Raw genomic sequence first — 20162 nt, 5'->3', positions numbered from 1 at the left:
TACACAATTAGTCTTAAACTTGCATCTTCCCACGTCTGAGACTAGCTAGCAAAGGCCCCTTTTAATCACCATTACCTTTTTCATCAGACTTTCTGGCAGTGAAGCACTAAACTGAACCTCTTTCCCCTCTGAACACATTGAATTTCAGTTTTGTTTTTTCCCCCACATTAAGTTTCAACTGTTAGATAATGCTTCTACTCCCCATTAGCTGTTTTTACACATATATTAAAAAAGAGAAAAGCTTAAAGAAGTTATTAAAAAAAGAAAGATTTTACTTAATAACACAGTTATTCATAGCTGATATCAGCCCACTTAGATCAGCATTTAAATTCAGCTTGGAGTTCCAAAGTAGCAGAGCCCAAATGCTACAGCTGCATTACGTGATCACAGTGCAGTCGTGAAAGCAGCGGTACTGTGTGTGGAAAAAGTTCCTGAATTTAACACAAAACGTTTCAGTCTGTGTTTATCTATAACTTTTACAGGACCTGGATGCACTCTGTAATTAGATTACAATTTTGTTTTATGTATGTTGACACATTTAAAAATCAAAGTAAGAGAAAGTCAACGACAGAGAATCTACATTATAAGGTGACAGTGGGGGACTCCCTTACCGAATATCTCTCCACCGCTAGCGTACTCTGTTACCAAATAGATCATCCTCTCCGTCTCCATCACCTAAAGATATAAACAAATGATAAAAACCAGGACCTGCAGACCCTCTCACAGGCCAACATCTAGTCATGGGCAGTTCATGCGTTACATAACTGAATGACTAAGCACAGTTTGGCATACAAACAAGAAAGATGTAAATAGAACAAAAACAGCCATGTACTTAAGTGTACTGATCAACCTATGCGTGTGTGAGGATCAGATTGTTAAAATTTATGGTAACGTGATAAAAAAGCGTGCCTTCAAATTGCTGGGGGCTATTTCAGATCAGGTGCTGGGACACTGGTAGGGTGTTACAATCCTCATACACTTGGAAAAGTATGAAAACAAACAAAACTCTCACCTCTAAATTTCTATCACCGAGTCTCACTAGAGTGAGGTTTTGGGCAGAAGGTTGTAGTTGTACTGCCCCCCCACTTCCCCCCACACCCTCCAATACTTTTGAAACTTTTTCAGGTACATTTTATAATTGAACTGTCAACACCCCCAGAAAACAATGTCTGGTAACATCTGGATTCTTCTACACTTCAATCATCTATTTGCTCACATTTGGCCACAGGTCCCGGGTGGAAGAAGTGAGCAGAGATGTGTTAAAAGGCTCTGTGGGTGAGAGTGACTGTGTACCTGGTAGAGGCGGATGATGTGGGGGTGCTTCAGCAACTTCATGATTTGCACCTCTCTGAAGATCTTTTTCAGGTTCTCCTCGTCCAGCTGGGTCTTATCCACTATTTTTATAGCCACCTGGAGACAGAGACGCGAGAAAAAAAGAGATGGAAGGAGATGAATGATGGGAGAAAGAGAGATGGCGAAGTGGTGAAGAGGGTGAGTTTAAAAAAGAAACACGGAGTACAGAAGACAGAGAAAAAAAGCAGAAACAATAACGGTTAGCAGAGGAGGAGAGAATGCGTTTTAAAACATACAATATGTTTGTCAGCTCTTATGTCTCTAAAGCACTCATGACAACGGTATTTTGCCGACGCCTAAATTACAGACAACACATCTAGGGCACAGTCACAGTGTCTTAACAATATTGCTGTGATGACACAATAATCAAAGAACAGTAACAAGCCAAGTAAATTACCAACAAAGGGACTAAGGGCATGCAGCCCAGGAGACTTTACCCATTTAAAAAAATAACTTAAAGACAACTAAAAATGAAAACTAACAGGGGACACCGACACTTCTTGAGGTGATTGGTCGGCAAGCGTGCTGTCAGACTGTGTTATTCCTGATTTCCAGCTTATTTGGATAACGTGACCCACACCGTGACCTTCGACTGCAAGCGTAATGCTTGCGTAACTGCTGAGCCCCTCGACAATAGCTCCGGCAATGCGGACTGTGATAATTTGTGACAGGAGCTTTGCTCCGCCACTTAGGAGTGGGTAGATGACTTTAATGACTTAATCAAGCAAAGCTAATGGGGATGCCCCAAAACACAGCTTCTGCTTCTGCTAGACAAGTGTGGACAGAGTACATGAAAACTATGCTGTGATCACACACACACACACACTCAGACACACACTCACACACCAACTCATTTGTCAAATTCTGTGAAGTACTATTTCGAGTACTCCTTTTAGCCATGAAGATGAGGCCACCTGAAGCCTGGCAAGGCCAACTTCCTGGAGCAGACAGGAAGGGGAAGTGAGGAAGAGCGGACGTAGGGGCTCCTGAGAGAGCACAGGGCAGCAAGTGTGGCATTCATCCAGCTTATATGGTGCATTGGTGTGTGAACTTTCCTTTCAAAGGTATTGTACAAACTGTGACAAACATTGGCACTTGGTAGAGTTCATGTGTTCACTAAATTTGGCAACTTACAAAAACAACGTGTCAGGTGGGCAGAGTTGGTGTTGTTTTTTTTAAAATCACACTTTATTTGATAACAGCACTGAGCCCCACATACACAACTGCTATTTCAGTTCTAATAGTCGCGAGATATACTAAGAGTATCTTAAATTGGTTAAATAAAAATAAAAGAAGCTTGAAAAACAAAATTCCTAATTAAATGAAAACAGTTGACTTATCCAGCCTGATTGACCATGTTTGTTTAGTTTAAATAGATAATTTTACAGAGCATCAAAACAAGACTGAAACAAAAATCACCCCCCCTCTCATGTATGTAAGCATCTGTTTGGAACGTGTGAGTCTACGAGGTATTTTAAGCCCTGGAAATCTATTGTTAGAACTGGCCATCGTCAAGCCTTGTTGACGTAACTGCTCCCCTCTGCATCTTCTGGACGGTATCAACAGGACATCTGGATCACACGAGAATGAGCACAATTATTATCACTTTGGGGGGCAGCGAGACCTTGTGAAAAGGTGGAAACAGGGCAGCAAGTACAATTATACAACAATGACATACCCCAAAAAAGAGGAAGAGAGGAAGATTATTCATTTTTTGGCACCACAAAAATAAATTTGAAGTATTCCCTTTTCTCCATGTTCTCATACACACTAAGGCATCCTGTAAATTTAACTTGTTCTTTTTCCAGTAGTAGCATATGGGACATCAAAATAAATATCTCAGCCACAAAAAAACTAACAAAGGACAAGCCATTCTTTCCTAAAGACACACAGTCATTTTTCTCCTTTATACGGTAGGATCTGGCTTGAAGTGAGATGCTGGATCAAGATACGTTTCCAAGGACAGAGCAAAGATACCAGTTACCTCCAACCATGATGTTGATCTTGGCTGAGACGGAATTCATGATAACACATTCGTGTCTGTTTGCACAGGCATTTGGCTGTGCACGGTGAAGGGTTTGAGGAAAGCAACCTATGCAGATTTGCTTGCGTGCTGTCCTCCATAAAACCCAGCAGCATGTAGCCCGACTACCGTATCATGTACAGAATGCCGATTGCGAAGTGGATTTGGACGGGAAGGGAGTGACTGGAGCTTACCACAATGAGCAAGAAATACAAAAAATAATCAAAGTTTCAAAAAGCATCATGGGAAGCACTGAGAGTGGCTGCAGTGGAGCCCCCTCATTATGACTTCAGTCTTCTCCCTGATAGGAACAACAACAGCACGAACACACATGAGAAGTAGCCCACAGACCAGCCTGCAAAGCTCTGCGTAGGTCCAGCATACAGCAATCCCAGTCCCCTTAAGCCTTTCAGGTCCAGAGGCAGTTATAACATGTTTTAAGGTTGTGAGGAATGAGTAAAGGGTGCGGTTTCACACATGCCTTGCACTGAATATTTAGTATTAAGTGAAGAGAAATATTGGTGGCAGATACACAGAGGCAGAGAGAGAACAACTCTATAGAGAATGTTAGCGGGCGGAAAAAAACAAATGTATAATGTTAGACACACATACACGCGTCTGCTAAATGTCATTTGTACTAGTGAAGCAAAAGAAAACATTTAGTCACGTTTGACAGAAAACTCCAGATCATATTGGTCCCGCTCTGGAGCCTTGTCTCTCTCTCTCAGCACAGACAAAATCCGGCCCATGACAGGAGACTTTTTCCAGTTATTCGGTTAGTAATATCTTAAGAGTATAAAAACTGAATGTGTCCTTGCAGGAAGTAAGACATGGCTGCAACATGGTTTAACTCTTTATCCCATAAAGACATCTGATGACTGCTGCTGTACCCTTAGTTCTGAGACCTCAGTATATATCAATAAACACATGGTTTGGCAACCATTACAATTGTTTCTGGGGTTTTCCAAGGGTAGCTGTATAGGTAAAGACCTCCCTCACTAACCTCTGATGCACACAGAGTCATTTTGTTCTATAAGCAGGTCTGAAATGACACAAAATCAGATGATCAGATGAGAAAAGAGATTCAAGGGTTACTCCTAGTGAGCTTTCATGGGGTACGGAGTTAAGCACAGGGTGCATGAGATCTGGTTTTCATACCAAAAATTCAGTTACTTTCTGTTGTTGTTTGTTTTTAGCTGCTGTAAGACGTGCTTTTTCCCCATCTTGTCTGGTGGATGAGGTTCATTGCAGAGAGGTGATAACGAAGAGCTGTCCTTTTTTAATTCCCCGTTTTCTTAAATATTAGTTTCCCGAATTTTCCCTTGAGCAGCTTTCATTGCTTGAGATTACCACAGCTAGTAGAGTAGTAGAGTAGAGTATGTTCATTTTATTGTGTTAACAGGTTAACCAACTTGCCCTGAGGTGAGGTTAGCTCTAAGCTCGACTCCACTGCCAAGCATGCGACAAGTGCATGTCTGTAAAGTTCAGTTTCAACCTTCACTAGAGTTTGTGTACCGAAGCAGTTTTGGGATTTTCATCTGCTTTGATCCAATTTCCATGGCTATTTCTGCCAAAATACCTGCGCTCTCTCTCTCTCTCTCTCTCTCTCTCACATACACACAGGAAGACACACACACAGACACACGCACGCTCTCCTGGGAGGCCAGCTGCAATGAGACGAAGTGTCATATAGCCCTTCTGATCACAAGACAGTGACCTCAACACAGCACCATGTCCGAGCAGCTGATGCCCAGAAGAGGAGTCTGGACCCGTTACTACACACAGACACAGACAAGTTTCGGAGAACACAACAGTGTAACCACGAAGTGTTCAAGAAATGGCTCCTTTAGTATTTAGTGTAAAGCACCATTCATGACTCAGAGCTGGAGGAAGAGTACTTTCTATACCCAAATATTTTAGGATGTGCGTTTCAAAGTAACTGTTCCCAACTAATAACAACAGTAAATAAAAGTTGGTGCTCATGTAGATACAAAAAACTAAGCTTTTGATTTTATTTCATTTTAGTTATTTCACTGCGTCCACTGTTAAATGAACTTGTAACATGCAGCTCAGGAAAGGTTAAACATCATAATTCCGTTATAAGAAACTCAGTAATAAGCTAAGATGTAAAGTACATCCAAATCTTATCACTCTCCTTTATTGGCGGTTTCAGTTGTACAACAACGACTCTGCTACCGTATAGAGGACAGCAGGACTGAGATTATTGGGAGCTTGTTAGGAGCTTATACGCAAGTTAATGACACAGTGACTCTTAAATGTCTCCCTGCATAAACACAGTGGACACCAACACAGACACAAGAAGGACTGAAGTAAACACTGCTGCAACAACAATTTAAAGACCACAGCGCATTTCTTGTACTCCATCTTTGCTGTGAAACATGCCTGCCCTCATGCACACGTGTTTGTGGTTGCTGTTGTGTGGCGGGGAAATCTCATTGTCATTGGTTAGCAGTTACAGTAAAAATGCCTTCATTTTCAGCAATGCACTATTTATGGAAAAACATTACACTGTCTTATCTTGTGTATTACTGTACATCTACTATGGGCCACGATCTCTGTCATGCTGCTCATTTCTAAGAAACTGTGTACACAGAAAACCATAAATCAGCTTTTTCCAAGTTACGGAAAACACCCTCACTGTGATTCTTGAAAATACCATCAAGTCAACATTTTTGCCCAAGACACTGAAGATAACTGCATTTAGGCTGGATTCATGCCCTGATCACACTAGATAGTGTGCATCACAGATGGGCATTATCTGTAAGCTGCCAAAAACGATCAATATGGCATTTTAAACCCACTTTACACTGGGACTGGACAGCTGTGTTGAGGTGAGAGGAACTGGGCATCACTTCGCAACATTTTCCAAGTGTGCAACCCATCAGAACAACTCTGAAGAGACTAAAATTGTCTGAAGTTATCCTGGATTTTAAATAACACTGGATTCCTGCAGCCTATTTTTTATCCCGGCATTAACTGACATGAGCGACCATAAACACAATCAATGTATCTATATTGAATTGAAACAAACAGTGCAATCGACAGAAACACTAACCTCGCATGCCTTTGGTCAACAAGGTCTATCTTTGAGGAAGTAAAAGTCGTAAAAGGTTTCCGCGGGTGAAACTGTGGAAGCTTTTATTAACCTTCTATTAATGGTTGCCTGTAAATGCCTTTGTCTGCGGATCTCAGGCGGTCTCTCGCCCTTGTCAGTTTTCGGCTTGGTGCGGCTGAGGTGTAGGTGGCATTTGGCTTCGGTTCTCCATTGTTCTCTCTGGTGCTAATGTGCTAGTCTCAAGACTGCTTGACTTCCACACCGACGTCTGCTCAGCCAAGAAGTGTATTCTGCTACAGTAAATTGAAACAGTCTTGCTGACCACGCAAAGCACTTTAGACTACACGCCACATTTAACCATACATTCATACTGTTCTTATTCTCCACACTTCAAGCACTTTATCAACAAGACAACCACAAACTATTCAGAATCGCCAATTAAGCTAACACGAATGTGTCTGGACAGCGCTGAGGGGTTTACAAGCAAGCCAGTCAGAGCATCTCTACTGGAAAAACTGTTTGATGACACCATTTTTAAATTGCCCTCAAGCATGTTTTCGGCATCATCTTCTGTTAAAAAAAAACAAAACAGAGAGTGCAGGGAAATACCTGACAACATATCTATAGAGAACCTACAGATAACATGAATGACGAGCTATGCTCTGTGATGCCTGTTCGCATAGCTTTCAGGATCCTTTAGGACTTGAACTTGAAAACATCCATGCATGACTCAACTATGATTCTAAAAAGCAGAACTTAGTTTATGTAATGTCTACAGTGGGAAGCCTGGGAAAGTGCATCTTGTGTGCTCATCTGTGTTCTCACACACACACACACACACACACACACACACACACACACACACACACACACACACACACACACACACACACACACACACAACATGGTATGGTGTTAAACTGTATGAGGTTAACCTTCATCGACAGCAGACACAGATTACGACACCCACAGAGGGAATAATGCTCAGGCTTAACCCACATCAGCATGTGAAGGCGTTTTAACTCACATGCACACAAAAACCCCAGCTCAACTGATAACCTGCCATCCAATGTTTGCTGTTAAATCTCATATTTTCAAATATAAACACAATAAAACTGAGTCTGAGTCTTGCATGCTTATGTCACAAAGACATCACGCACCATGAGGCCACGTCAGGTCAGCACAAATGGCGTTGCTCTGGCTGTGCTAGGCATGAGCACGCACAGTGATGTTACAGGCACAATGAGTCAGCAGCACAATGCCTTTCAGAGGTGTTTTACTGGTGTGTTGTGCACTTGTATGAGTAAATGTGTCGAAATGACTCAGCTGAGTGTGTTGAGCTGAAAGTACAAGAAAGGGGACATGCTACAGCGCAGAGAAAAAAACTGGACATCACATTCATCTGCCAATTTGGCAGCTTTTTCCCCTTCTTAAATAGCAAAGCAGGCATTTTATGGTGACTAAACTCTGTGGGATAGAAATACCTCATCGTGAGTAGCATTCACCACTGAGCTTTGATGAACACAGACATCACAAGAACCACTCCTCCGAAGCTTAATAACTATTTTATTCGATTTTTATTAATGACATTTTTATATCAGAAGTAGAAATTGGAATTAATGCATACTTTACAAGGAGACGCCACCTGAAACAGCATCAGTCTGCATTAGGCCTGTTCGAATGAACGATCAGCTTGGGGATTGGCAATGTTCAGAGTAAGTGGCCACTATCAGCTTCTTTTTTTTAATGTCTTAAAAAATATTATTATTAAATTAATATCCAATTTAATTTGACCCGTCATAGTTTTGCATCAGCATTCTATGACTATAACTGCTACTTGCAACACCTACACAGTAGACTTGAATAGTCCAGAGCAGCAAGTCTTTTGTGGCATGCTCAGCTAAACGCAGTTTTCAATGTGCCTGATTACCATAGACAGCACAAAAGATGGAGGTAACGACCATGCCATCCCCGGTGGCTTTGGACTCCACATTTTGAAGCCTCAACAACAATCTTTCTTTAGCATTAAAAGTGGAGACAACACGTCCTTCATCAGGATGCTACAAACATACAGACACATCTATATAACATTCAAATCAAATTTAACCAGCAACATACTTACTAAGACTGCAGTCAAAAACTGAACAGGTGCCATGCAAAGACACATATGCTGGCCAAGGCACAGAAAACTGCTAATTACTGGAAGAAATGTAACACCAATTACATGCAAGTAATTGTACTGTCCTGTTAAATTATGCTATTAACTTTTCACAAGGGTGGGATTAATAATGTTTGCTGCATAGCTCCCAAAACTAACGTGGGTGTTTTTTTACGACCTAAACCCACTAGCTGCTACCTTAATGATAACTTAACAGACAGTTAGTGTGGGTGATTGATAGTGAAAAGCTAACTTTAGCATGTGTACACCATTGTGCATGTTGAACATACTGTGAACTTCCCATGTATTTACTGCAAATATAGTAACCAGTTATCCATCCTTTATTTAACATCATTGCTCTCTGCAGCACTGCACATATAAATACGCTAAACATGTTACTGTCTTTACTGTCTGTTTATATTGAGAACAAGAAAACAAAACAGAGCCCAATTTCCTGTATTTGGACACATACTTGGCCAGTAAAGCAGATTCTGATAGCTGTTAAATGCTTCGATGCTGGTGAAATGAGAGCCTTATTGACATCTCATATATTCTATAAAAGTGTTGTGAACTTCACTTAGTTCAGCTGCTAGTGAGGAGTGGGTCTGTGTGTAATGCTACTGTGTGAACTTGTGTCTCAAGTGGAAGAGGCAAAGATGGCACTGATGGCATCAAAACCACTGCAAATGAGCATCTAATCCAATAGTAATTTTTGGTGTTGAATAGTAACTGTGCATATGCTTTTTAATGATGTAAACTTGGGCATTATAAGACTGGAGTCTACAGTGACAGACCTTTGGAGCTGACTTCAAGCAACACCTGGGGAACTCAAGTTTTTGGCATTTTTGCATCGGCTTTATTTTTCAGCTCTAGAAGCTGCCTCCTGGCATTTACTTAGACCATCTATGCAAAGACACAAACCTATGCAAATCTGTGACCATCAAAGCAAAAAAGGGAGTAAAGGAGTAATCACTGGGCGATCGTGGCTCAAGAGTTGGGAGGTCGCCTTGTAATCAGAAGGTTGCCGGTTCGAGCCCCGGCTCTGACAGGCTCGGTCGTTGTGTCCTTGGGCAAGACACTTCACCCGTTGCCTACTTGTGGTGGTTAGAGGGCCCATTGGCGCCAGTGTCCGGCAGCTTCGCCTCGGTCAGTGCGCCCCAGGTGGCTACAATGTAGCTTGCCATCACCAGTGTGTGAATGTGTGTGTGAATGGGTGGATGACTGGATGTGTAAAGTGCTTTGGGGTCCTTAGGGACTAATAAAGCGCTATACAAATACAGGCCATTTACCATTTACTTCCTGCTAAGTTCTGAAAGTATGTTACTGAGTCGTTCACCCATTTCCAAAGTGCAACCAGTAACTGGAAGTTAGTAGTTCTCCCTTTGCTCCAAAAACACTCCATAAACTGTATTCACACATGTAACATGAAGCAAAATTTCTCCTTGGGTTTGTCTGCACACAACCGTTAGACTTGTCCTTGGAGAAACAACACACATTTCTCCTGATAATGCCTGATGTTGAGCTGATGGTTCCACTGATATAGAAACCAGTACAACTAAATGCAGTAGCCTTTCTTCTACTAGGACCAGTGCCAACTACAAGCCCTGTGTGTGAGAGCTTTATCCATCATACAGGTAAGAGGCTACAGAACAGGGACTTTGCATGCACTCTGAGGCAGAGCCGTAGCTGATTTTATAATTCGACAGGAACACAATGTGATCGTATTGACGAAGCCTCGAGTGCCCTCAAACGTGCGCCGCACAGTCACACACATTCTGGTGCGTGTTCTTCCTCTTTTGAAGCTGCAGATTCACTGAGACGCGGGAGAAGACAACTACAGGGCAGGAAAATAAGTCAGGCAGAAACGTAGCCTTTGTCGTATTACTCACCCAAATGAAATCACATTCGGGCATGTGTATGTGTGTCTGTGAGAAAGCGAGAAGGATTGCTGTATCTTTGAGAGCTGTGTGTGAGTGTACTGAGGGAGTGAGTGAAATTGTTACACAGTACATTAGGCCTGTTACCTAACGCTTGCCATCCTGTCGGCCCCCTTCCTCTTGCTTGTTTCTTACCAAGAGCACAGGGGAGGAAAAGGGGGACAACACAGGAAAAAGGACAGAAGGACATGGGGAAAGGCCTGCTTCCCTAAGAAACACACAGGTCAGGGTGTGCCACACAGCACCGTGTACCTATCATGACACTTTGCAGTTATTTCAATGACAAAGAAACCAAGGACCCAGTCCGTCTGATAATAGAAGCGCACTTTGTTCATGGCAGACAAAGACCATAGCCAATGGTAAATCACTCGCATTCAAAATTGGTGGTTGGGGTCTGGAACCACCATCATCACGACTGAAACCATGGAAACCAGTTAAGACTTCAATGAAGCGACCTTTCTCCAACTAGGAGCCTTGGCAACACACTAGGGCTGCTCGATTATGGCAAAAATGATAATCACGATTATTTTCACTGAAATTGAGATCACGCTTATTTGACGATATTTATTTAACCCTTTAAGACCTACTATAGAACCAAGTCCACCAGAGCTTATATTATTTTTATTTATTTTTTTTACATGCTGTAGTGCCATTTGTGGGAGCATTTCAAGTTGCTATACATCAATACAACTGTTATAGCCCATATTTTAATAATATTTATGCATTAAGTGCATAGTAATTACATAAATTGCAAAAAAGTGCAATAAACTACAAAAAAAATTGAAAATCGCTTTTGTTTTGTTTACATATATTTCTACTTGGAGAAGTTTAAGAGGTTTATCCCTCAAAACTTTAAATACAATAAAGTTGCAAAAAATAGTTTCCCACCACAGGAAATTTATTTTGAGTGTCTTCATAGTTTTATTTTGGAGATACAGCAATTTTTATATACTGCAGGAAAAACAAAAAACAATCCTATGATGCAAATTTGCAAAGAAAACAGCATGTGCATCATTTCACTGTGGGAAGTGTTACGAACAGCTGATAGGAACGGCAAAGCGTGTTTCTGGAATATTATGTTTTTGTTCCTGCAAGCGCTTTTTATGCAATTTTTGCAAAGCTATATGTGGAACGAAACTGTGACCGAGGACAAGCTGATGGCATAAGATGTAAGTACAACTCCTCCGGTTTCATATGCAAAAAAATTATTGCGCTAGCTTACACGGTTCAGGTTCTACAGGGATTTAAAAATAGTTACGCAAAACGGAGCATGCTGCTCTGACCGGCTTTAAAGGGTTAACAATGACTTTAAAAAAATAATATAAAATAGTGTGCAACACCACTGAAGTTTTTTTTTTTTAAACTCTTTTCAACCAATGGCAGTCACTCTCCTCTCCAAATAACTTCTGCTTAGCTTTCCGAGCTTCCCTCGGGTCCTCTTAATCAGCGGTCTCCACCCTTTTTTGCGCCACGGACCGGTTTATGCCCGACAATATTTTCACGGACCGGCCTTTAAGGTGTCGCGGATAAATGAGGGAGGGGCTAATAATCGGCTCAGTCATTTTTAATGATCGTTGAAAGCCCAGATCGTAATCGTGATTAAAATTCGATTAATTGAGCAGCCCTACAACACACAGTCGCCGCTGACAACAAGCAGCACTTTGGATGATGACGGCACAGAGTTGTGATTTTTAACTGCCGGCTTCCTGTGCCTACAACTCAACCCGCTGCAGAAAAAGCCCAACTCGACTTTATTTTTAACCAGATCAAACAAGACCACTGATCACACCTCCTTCATCATGATGCTACACACACGCATATAACATTCAAATCAAATTTAACCAGCAACCTGCCTGTTAAAGCATCACACAGACTAAGACTGGAGGTTTTTGTTGTGATCGGTGATTTGCAATAACCATGTTTACAATTCAAATAAATAAAGGTTTGTCATGCAGATAAAACGGACACTATTTGGTGCTGCATTCTGCACTCCGAGTTCATCATATGTCCTTGGGTCGCACATCAATAAATTATTAGCGATGACCTCTTACCTAGAAACCAGCAAGGACCAAAGACACTGTAGTAGCAAAGATGAAACGTTTCACTGATTCTAATTAATTAAATGTGCATAAACAGTCAATTCCATAAAACATCTGACGGGCACTGTTAAAAGGATATGCAAAAAGGATGTGCAAATTTGCCACCTGTTAAAGCGGTCTGCACTGTAAACACAAGGTGACCACCTCAAAGCCTGCACCCTTATGTCCTAAGCTAACAGGAAAATTGTCCATCTCTATGATATACAAGCAACATATGCATTTGTTTTTCATCGTGTCTATATAAATCCTAAATCACTCTTTGGAATCTTTTTTATAAAATGTATTCAAGATTTTAATGACATGACATTTTGTTTACAAATATCTACAAATTAAACATATTTGTTTTAGTTTGTCAGTTTGACATAGAAAGTAGGGCGGGGCCATATCATACCGTTCACGGTAATACCGGTATAATGTTGGGCAACGATAGGAAAATGAAATATTGCGATAGAATATGGGTAAAACGCGCATGCGCAGTGCCTTTGTTTTCATACGCACATGGCAGAAAAAGGGTGCCGGCGACAGAGAATGAGAAAGGCGAAAGCAGATCGTTGAATGAAACCGATGAACCAGAATTGGTTTGTAAAAATGCTGCAACTTCAGTGATGTGGAACTGGTTTAGCTTTCGTCCGTCAGATACACAACAAAGCACTATTTTGGTGGCGCATGCTAGCGGGCCGTCGTTATTACTGTGTTTTTTGGAAAATACAGCACACTTAAAATCAATCATTCGATTTTTCTGAAAATCGACAGTGCCCCTTATAATCCCGTGTGCCTTACGTATGAATTCTGGTTGTGTTTACTGACCTCGAAACGATTTTATGTTGTACACGACGCTCGAAAAACAGTCAAATGTTTTAGTACAACTTTGCTAAGCTACAAATCCCGTAGGCAGGAGCCTCGCGGAGTGATACGTACTGTGCTTCAGCATAGTATTACGGTATTGTGTGTGTATAACCTCTTTTTAAGTTTTGTGAATATTATACATGGTTATGCTGAGGATATGTTGGCCAATTTCCACTGGAAATGCCTTTTGGTTAAACTGTCAGCAAGGAATTTGCATTTACAATGTTAACTTTTTATATAACTTTAATGCACATAAAAAACAGCTGCTTGTGTAAGTGAAAATACGTAGATTTTATTTTATTTTTGCACTAATAAAGTTGTGGAGTTGTAAAGTATCTTGTCTCGTGTCAATTATATCGTCAGTTATATCGTTATCGCAAATTTTCAAATGTATATCGTGATAAATATTTTTGGTCATATCGCCCTGCTCTAATAGAAAGCAATTTAAAGTTGTGATCTTACTACTTTCTTAGATCACACTTTAAAACGAGTGTGCGTGTCTATGTATTCTTTACATTTCAGCAAGTGCTCTTTCAAAACACTTTGCGTTTCAGTGAGTGTGTATTGCTAACATGGGAAGGAAAGCTGGTGGTAATTTTGGAGGAATCTGAATAAGTGATTCTTCAGAAATATAAATAATTGAACAAATGACATTAAGGTGACTCCTTTAGGTGTGGAGCGACTGATAATGACAACAGTGCATCACAAAGATGGCCGTGCAGAGATAGGGATGGATTCTATTGGAGAACAAAAGCTTAAAAACATCAGTCACCGTCACCTAAATCACCTACAGTGTGGGGTTGTTAAAACAGAATCAACACTGCAGTACTTTGTAAGCTCTGCAACTGGAAATGTCTTTTCAAATCAGCTCAACCTGCAGTGCTCCGGCTGTTTCCTGTACTGTGTTTACTGTAACACGGAATTATCTCATATCATTTGATATGCCAGTTGTAAACTCTTGATGTGGACCCAATATCAAAGTTAGACCCCCTTCTGGTTTGGATCTTCATTCTTTCATTTGAGAATAAACGCGTATTAACTGCTTATTAAATGTTGTTTTAGTATCAGAATAAACAAGATCAGAAAGTCTAACCTAAAACTCTCTTTGACTTGCTAGTAGGGCTGGGCCATATTATACCGTTCACGGTAATACCGGTATAATGTTAGGCAACGATAGGAAAATGAAATATCGCGATAGAATATGAGTAAAACGCGCATGCGCAGTGCCTTTGTTTTCATACGCACATGGCCGATTGTTGAGTGAAACAGATGAACCAGAATTGGTTTGTAAAAATGGTGCAACTTCCGTGATGTGGAACTGGTTTGGTGTTTGTCCGTCAGATACACGACAAAGCACATTTTTTTGCAGAACATGCAAGCGGTCGTCGTTATTGTCGTATTTGTCGGACTAAGATGCTCTTAAATCTGGGAGTAATCTGGGTCCTAAACTCCGTATCCTTCAGGTCAAACGAACACTGCAGCATCACTGAGAGTTAAAAACTGTCTAAATTCTTTCATCTTTAATAAAACGATCAGCATTGCTGCTTTACCAGGTGTAACTATGAAGTTTAACTTCCAGGCATCCATGAAAACAAAAGTTATTACATTTAACGGAGTTAGAAGTTAGCAGGAAGCTAGCGGAAGTTAGCTCGCTAGTTTCGCTAGTTTCCTAAGCATGATATAGCATGTTCTGACTGAGAGATTTCTGAAAAAATTCAAACGTACAGCTCTGTTATCACTTCCAACATAAATGAAGACAGGAAACTAAACAGCAGTGACGTTTGTAGGGTTACTGAAGTTAGGCTAGCTGGTATATAATGATGTGCTACGTGATCGCTAGCGACACAGCTATGTTAGCATAACATAAACAGTGAAGCTGGAGGATGAACACTAACACTTTTCCACTTATAAAAGTTAACGTGAAGGTTCTTCATGGTTAGAGACAAATGCAATCGCATGGCAGGATGCTGTAAACGGACCAAACTTCAGTCAGGAGAACAACTGAGATAATCCATCCACAATACAAGGTTAGTCATTAATGTACTGCAACAACATGGGAATAGAGCAGCTGCCAGAGAATTCAACACTAATGAATCAATGGTACAGAAATGGAGGAAGCAAGAAGAATGAGTTTAATAAAGTTTGATTTATCTGACTGCTTTATTTCGCTTAATGTGCCTTATAATCCCGTGCACCTTATGGTCCAAAAAATACGTACTGCACACTGCAGTTTAATGTTGCAAAGCACCTCTTTTTAACTTCAGTGGATATTATACATGGTTATGCTCAGGATATGTCAGCCCATTTCTACTGGAAATGCCTTTTGGTTAAACTTTCAGCAAGGAATTTGCATTTGCACTGTTACATTTTTATAAAGCTTTAATGTACATAAAAACCAGCTTCTTGTTTAAGTGAAAATAAATGGAAGGTTGTCTTTTTGCGCTAGTAATGTTGTGGAGTTGTATTTTGTCTCGTATCAATTATATCATCAGTTATATCGTTATCGCAAATTTTCAAATATATATCGAGATAAATATTTTTGGCCATATCGCCCTGCTCTACTTGCTAGCTCCTGTGTCTTATCAAACCTAAGTGAGAACACATCGGTAGCTACCAGGTGTATCCGCAGCAAGCCTGTGGGTGTCCCCGGTCCTGTCCTATGTATGCTCCAATCAGGCACCAACCTCACCTAAACCAAACAGCGCTGTAGCAAGAGCACATCTAGTGTGGACTAAATCTACTATGTGCTACATATGAGACAGTATAAAGTCCGAAAACACTAAAACTTAATTCGCCTGACACTCTCCGAAATGTCCGTGGGAAAACAGTGACCAAGATTAAATGAACAGATGTAGCATTTCAAATAAAATTTCTCATATTTATTTGAGGTAAAAGCTTTCAAATAATTGATGAATTAGCTTTTACATTATTCGATTATCGAGTCATGCGTTGCTTGAGAAAAGTTTGAGGAGCAATGTTCAAGGCCAAGCAATCAAACAAGTACAGTGTTAATTATATTTTATAAAATGACTGACCAAAGAATTGTTTTAATTAGTTACATCTTAATACACGTTAATTAGGCATTAGTTAATGCCTATTATACCTAACTACATGAGTATATCCTGCTTGCTAGTTTAAATGTTTACATATTCATTATTATTATTTCTATTAGATGAAGGCACATTGGATATTTTTGTAAATAAGGGCAAATCAAATGGCTCTTATTGTTGCTATAGTTGAAAAGAATTTAAAAATAAAAGCAAAACTCAATGATGGGTCACAGTTTACTTAGTCCCCAAAATTCACAGAACTATGAGTAACAGATTTAGTCTACAATGGGTAGTTTACAGTGTCACAGTATCAGAGAGGACTAATAGGTTTTATTAATGAGCCACGGCTAGCAAGGATGTTTGTGGATACCCTGAGCAGTAAAGCCAACATTTATCCACAATGCTAGCAGCAACATGTGACACAAACTGCGTGAGTGTAACAACTCTCTTGTTTTGACTTCCACCTCACAAACTGATCTTGTCTGGGTGAAATGAACTTTCACTATTACGACATCAAGGTGCACCACACCAATTGTTTGCTTCTCAAGGTCTGTGCTGTGTGACTGCCTCCGTTTTACTAAGCATGTAAGCCAAAAGCCCCAGATTTCCACAAATGTGCACGGCAAAAACCCAAGTTGAAGTGCTATTGGGAAATTAAACTCTGAACTAATTGCCCATCGAATTGCTCAGATTTTATAAAACATCAGAGGGGGAAATGAGGCTTCGAAAAGGGACCATCCCTTTCTGTGCTTGTGAGCCACAGAGTATAAATATCCAGGTCCTCTTCTGTGTGACTGCACTGCAGGATATCACGCAGCTCCATCTGAGAACGGGGGGAGTTGTTAGGCTGTTTATGACTAGTCAGCATTTCTCTTCAGATCGTTATAGAACCTGGGCCATGAAACAAAGCTACCCGTGCGCATTTCATCTGATGGCTGATTACCATATCCATATTCATGATAACTACGGGCACGTTAAAGCACGGTGCTACTCTTCTGATATCCGTAAGCCAAGTGGGGACGCTGAAACCCCTGCGATTGTTGGTGGAAATTATGAGGTTACTGCGACCAACCATCAACAGACAGAAAACAGGGCTTATTTCATTCTCTCAGTGATTGTCATCTCTCAGGCTCAGACAGACACACATCAATACAAGTGAAAACAATAGACATTGTATTGTTATTGGAGGAAACTAACAACATCTCCCATAAATTCTGGCCTCTACATATCATAGTCAAACACACACACAGGTAGTCTTTCGAGCAACATCCCCAGGATTAAAAACATCTCCACGGCTCACCGACCCTTGTGTATTTTGTCATGAAACTAAATGGAGGGTTCAGTCTCTATGTGACGCAAAGCATCCAAATGCCCCGTGTCTACTCGTCTGTGTGTATGTCAACAAAAACACCAAGGTAAAGCTACACACTTGGCAGCTTTGACATACCTCTATTTATATCATCTCAATAAAAGGCTCTTCATCATATATTGCAGGCACCGCTTTCAGTAATCGAAGCCCTGAGTGTTCACCTGCACATCGATCACTACTGATCCCAATACTCCCGATAACCTAAGGAAGGATTTTTAACGCTGCTATACTAATCTGCTGCAAATCACAGTTAGTATTAGAAGAGACCTCAATGACGCATCTGTTGTCAAATATGCCAGCAAAGGCCTTCTGATTTGTTTGGCACTTTTTAAGGTTACATTACCAACACAGCTGATAACCCAGTGGCAACAGACTGCTCAAAGACAAATAAAGCCTTACAAAAACTCAGGCACCGCACGCGATAGGTCAGCAAAACTTCAAAACAATACTCAGAATTTGTGAGTGCTGCCTTTTCTTTGTAATGCCCCCAAACGTGTCGCAAACAATAAGATTTTTTTAAAGCACTGAGTTGCGGCCAACTTCAGTGTAAGGCTGAAAGGCATCTACTCATGAAGGATGATTTTGTGTTTCATTAATTTTCCGACAGTAGCATCTGCCATTAACTATGCCAATCGTTCAGTATATTTCAAACTGTCGCACACACCATGCAAACGCGTTTATGTTCCACTTAAAACTGTATAGTGACCATTCTGAAAACACTTTCATTTTTTTGGCCAATGTCAATATTTTCCTGTCCACGAGGACTCAACGCGCTGTCATCTAGCTATTAAACCTGATATCTAGTACTACAAAATCTGATATGTACAGCTGAAAATGTTCCAACAAACTGGTTAAGGTGTACGAACGTATCTTTACGCGAAACGGTACATGTTAAGTAGCTTGTTCACCCAATTCTTTAAACAGTTAAGTTTATTTTAAAGCCCACAGTCTTTAGCTTTCCTATAATATAGTGTGACAAAGTTTCGATGGTACTTTATTGGGGAATTCCTAAGAGGGATATTAAATCTTGGGCCAAACACAAACCTATCAAGTTTGGAAGTTCACGGTTAACTTAACAAAAACAATTGCCCAAACTTTTCTTTCATCCTTGACGGACTGGCATCTTTCTCAGAGGTATCTAAGTTGTACTAACCGGGTAATTAGCCATCAAGCTAAGCTAGCTACTAGAAAATCGACTCATCTTTTTTATCTTCGTCGATACCCTTCTCTCTGTCCTTTGCGCTTTGCTACACATTAACCTCGGGCCTTTTAAGCTTTCAGAAAAAGCACTACAAGTGGATAGATGCGAGCTATTATTTACGTTGTGATAAATAAATCTGGATCCAGTAGCTAACGGTGGTGTCCCGTGTCGAGCGGACCTCCGCTACACCGAGCAGCGGTGTCACCATAGCGGGCTGGCCGCTGCTGTCTCCCGAGCCTGAAGGCCCCACCGTCATTCTACTAAAGCAGCCGAAAAGGCTCAGAATAAATCAATGACAACTTATAATTGTTCACCTCTGATACTCGGACATCAATTGTCTTACCTTTGCTTTAGTAATGATGTGTGTGGCCAGTTTAACAACCGCGAAATTTCCCTTCCCGATGGTCCGCTCGATTTCGTAGTGGCCCACTCGGGCTGGGGGTGGCCTGGGGACCGAAGTGTGGCCAGGATTTGTGATGCACCCAGTGGCTGTGCTGGTACGACCGGAGTGGCTGATCCCGGAGGATGGCTGGGCTCGGTTCTGGGAGCCCATGCCTGCGTGGGTCGGTCGGGCAGAGTGCGTAATCCCGGCCGCTGCGGACCCAGCAGCACCTCCGCTTGACACGGCCGCCATCTTCTCGCCTCTCTGCGGGAACAACAAGCAGCCGTGCGCAGCGCGCATCGCGGGCACGCCCCCGCCCTGCGTCATTTTACGTAGAAAGCTCTTCCGCAGCGCCCTCTCTAGGTTGTAACCATAGTAACGAGCGGCGTAACAAATGACTTCATCCAGAGAAACGTATTGTGGTTGCCCTGGTGACAAAGAAGTGCGCATTATCACTCCGGTTCCCATGATTCAGTGATTCCTTGCAAAGTGCTGCGTTCTGTATGAGCAGACGGTTTTTAAAGTGTTTAAAGGTGTACGCCGCTTTACCCTTACAATGGCGGACGAGAACAACGGTCGCTTTGTTATTCCACTGCAATACAAATATACATCTGATATGAGTATGTTTCACAAAAATATGACTACAGTTTCTAACAGCTGAATGCCAT

The 20162-nt window shown here is 41.2% G+C and overlaps 1 protein-coding gene across 4 annotated transcripts in view; it reads right to left on the bottom strand.

Moving 5' to 3' along the window:
* sik3 (SIK family kinase 3) overlaps positions 1–19962 on the bottom strand; it is a 39580-nt gene extending 19618 nt beyond the window's left edge. For 3 of the 4 annotated variants that reach the window (XM_086260899.1, XM_086260900.1, XM_086260898.1), the window contains exons 1-3: positions 19456–19836; positions 1294–1410; positions 612–675 (exon numbers count right to left, since the gene is read on the bottom strand). In XM_086260899.1, coding sequence (XP_086117025.1) covers positions 612–675; positions 1294–1410; positions 19456–19821 — 547 coding nt within the window. In that variant the 5' untranslated portion in view covers positions 19822–19836. Of the gene's footprint in view, positions 1–611; positions 676–1293; positions 1411–19455 lie in introns of all 4 variants that reach the window. The other variant, XM_086260897.1, reaches the window with a different exon arrangement.
* Positions 19963–20162: the final 200 nt, after the last annotated feature.

Source organism: Aulonocara sp. 'chitande type north' Nkhata Bay, linkage group LG14, assembly GCF_057382095.1.
Source record: "Aulonocara sp. 'chitande type north' Nkhata Bay isolate Kocher_YH1m ecotype deep benthic linkage group LG14, A_spYH_male_GT1.1, whole genome shotgun sequence".
Lineage (NCBI taxonomy): Eukaryota > Metazoa > Chordata > Actinopteri > Cichliformes > Cichlidae > Aulonocara > Aulonocara sp. 'chitande type north' Nkhata Bay.
Note: the sequence above shows the minus strand (reverse complement) of the source record. Positions and strands in the feature narration are given on the sequence as shown.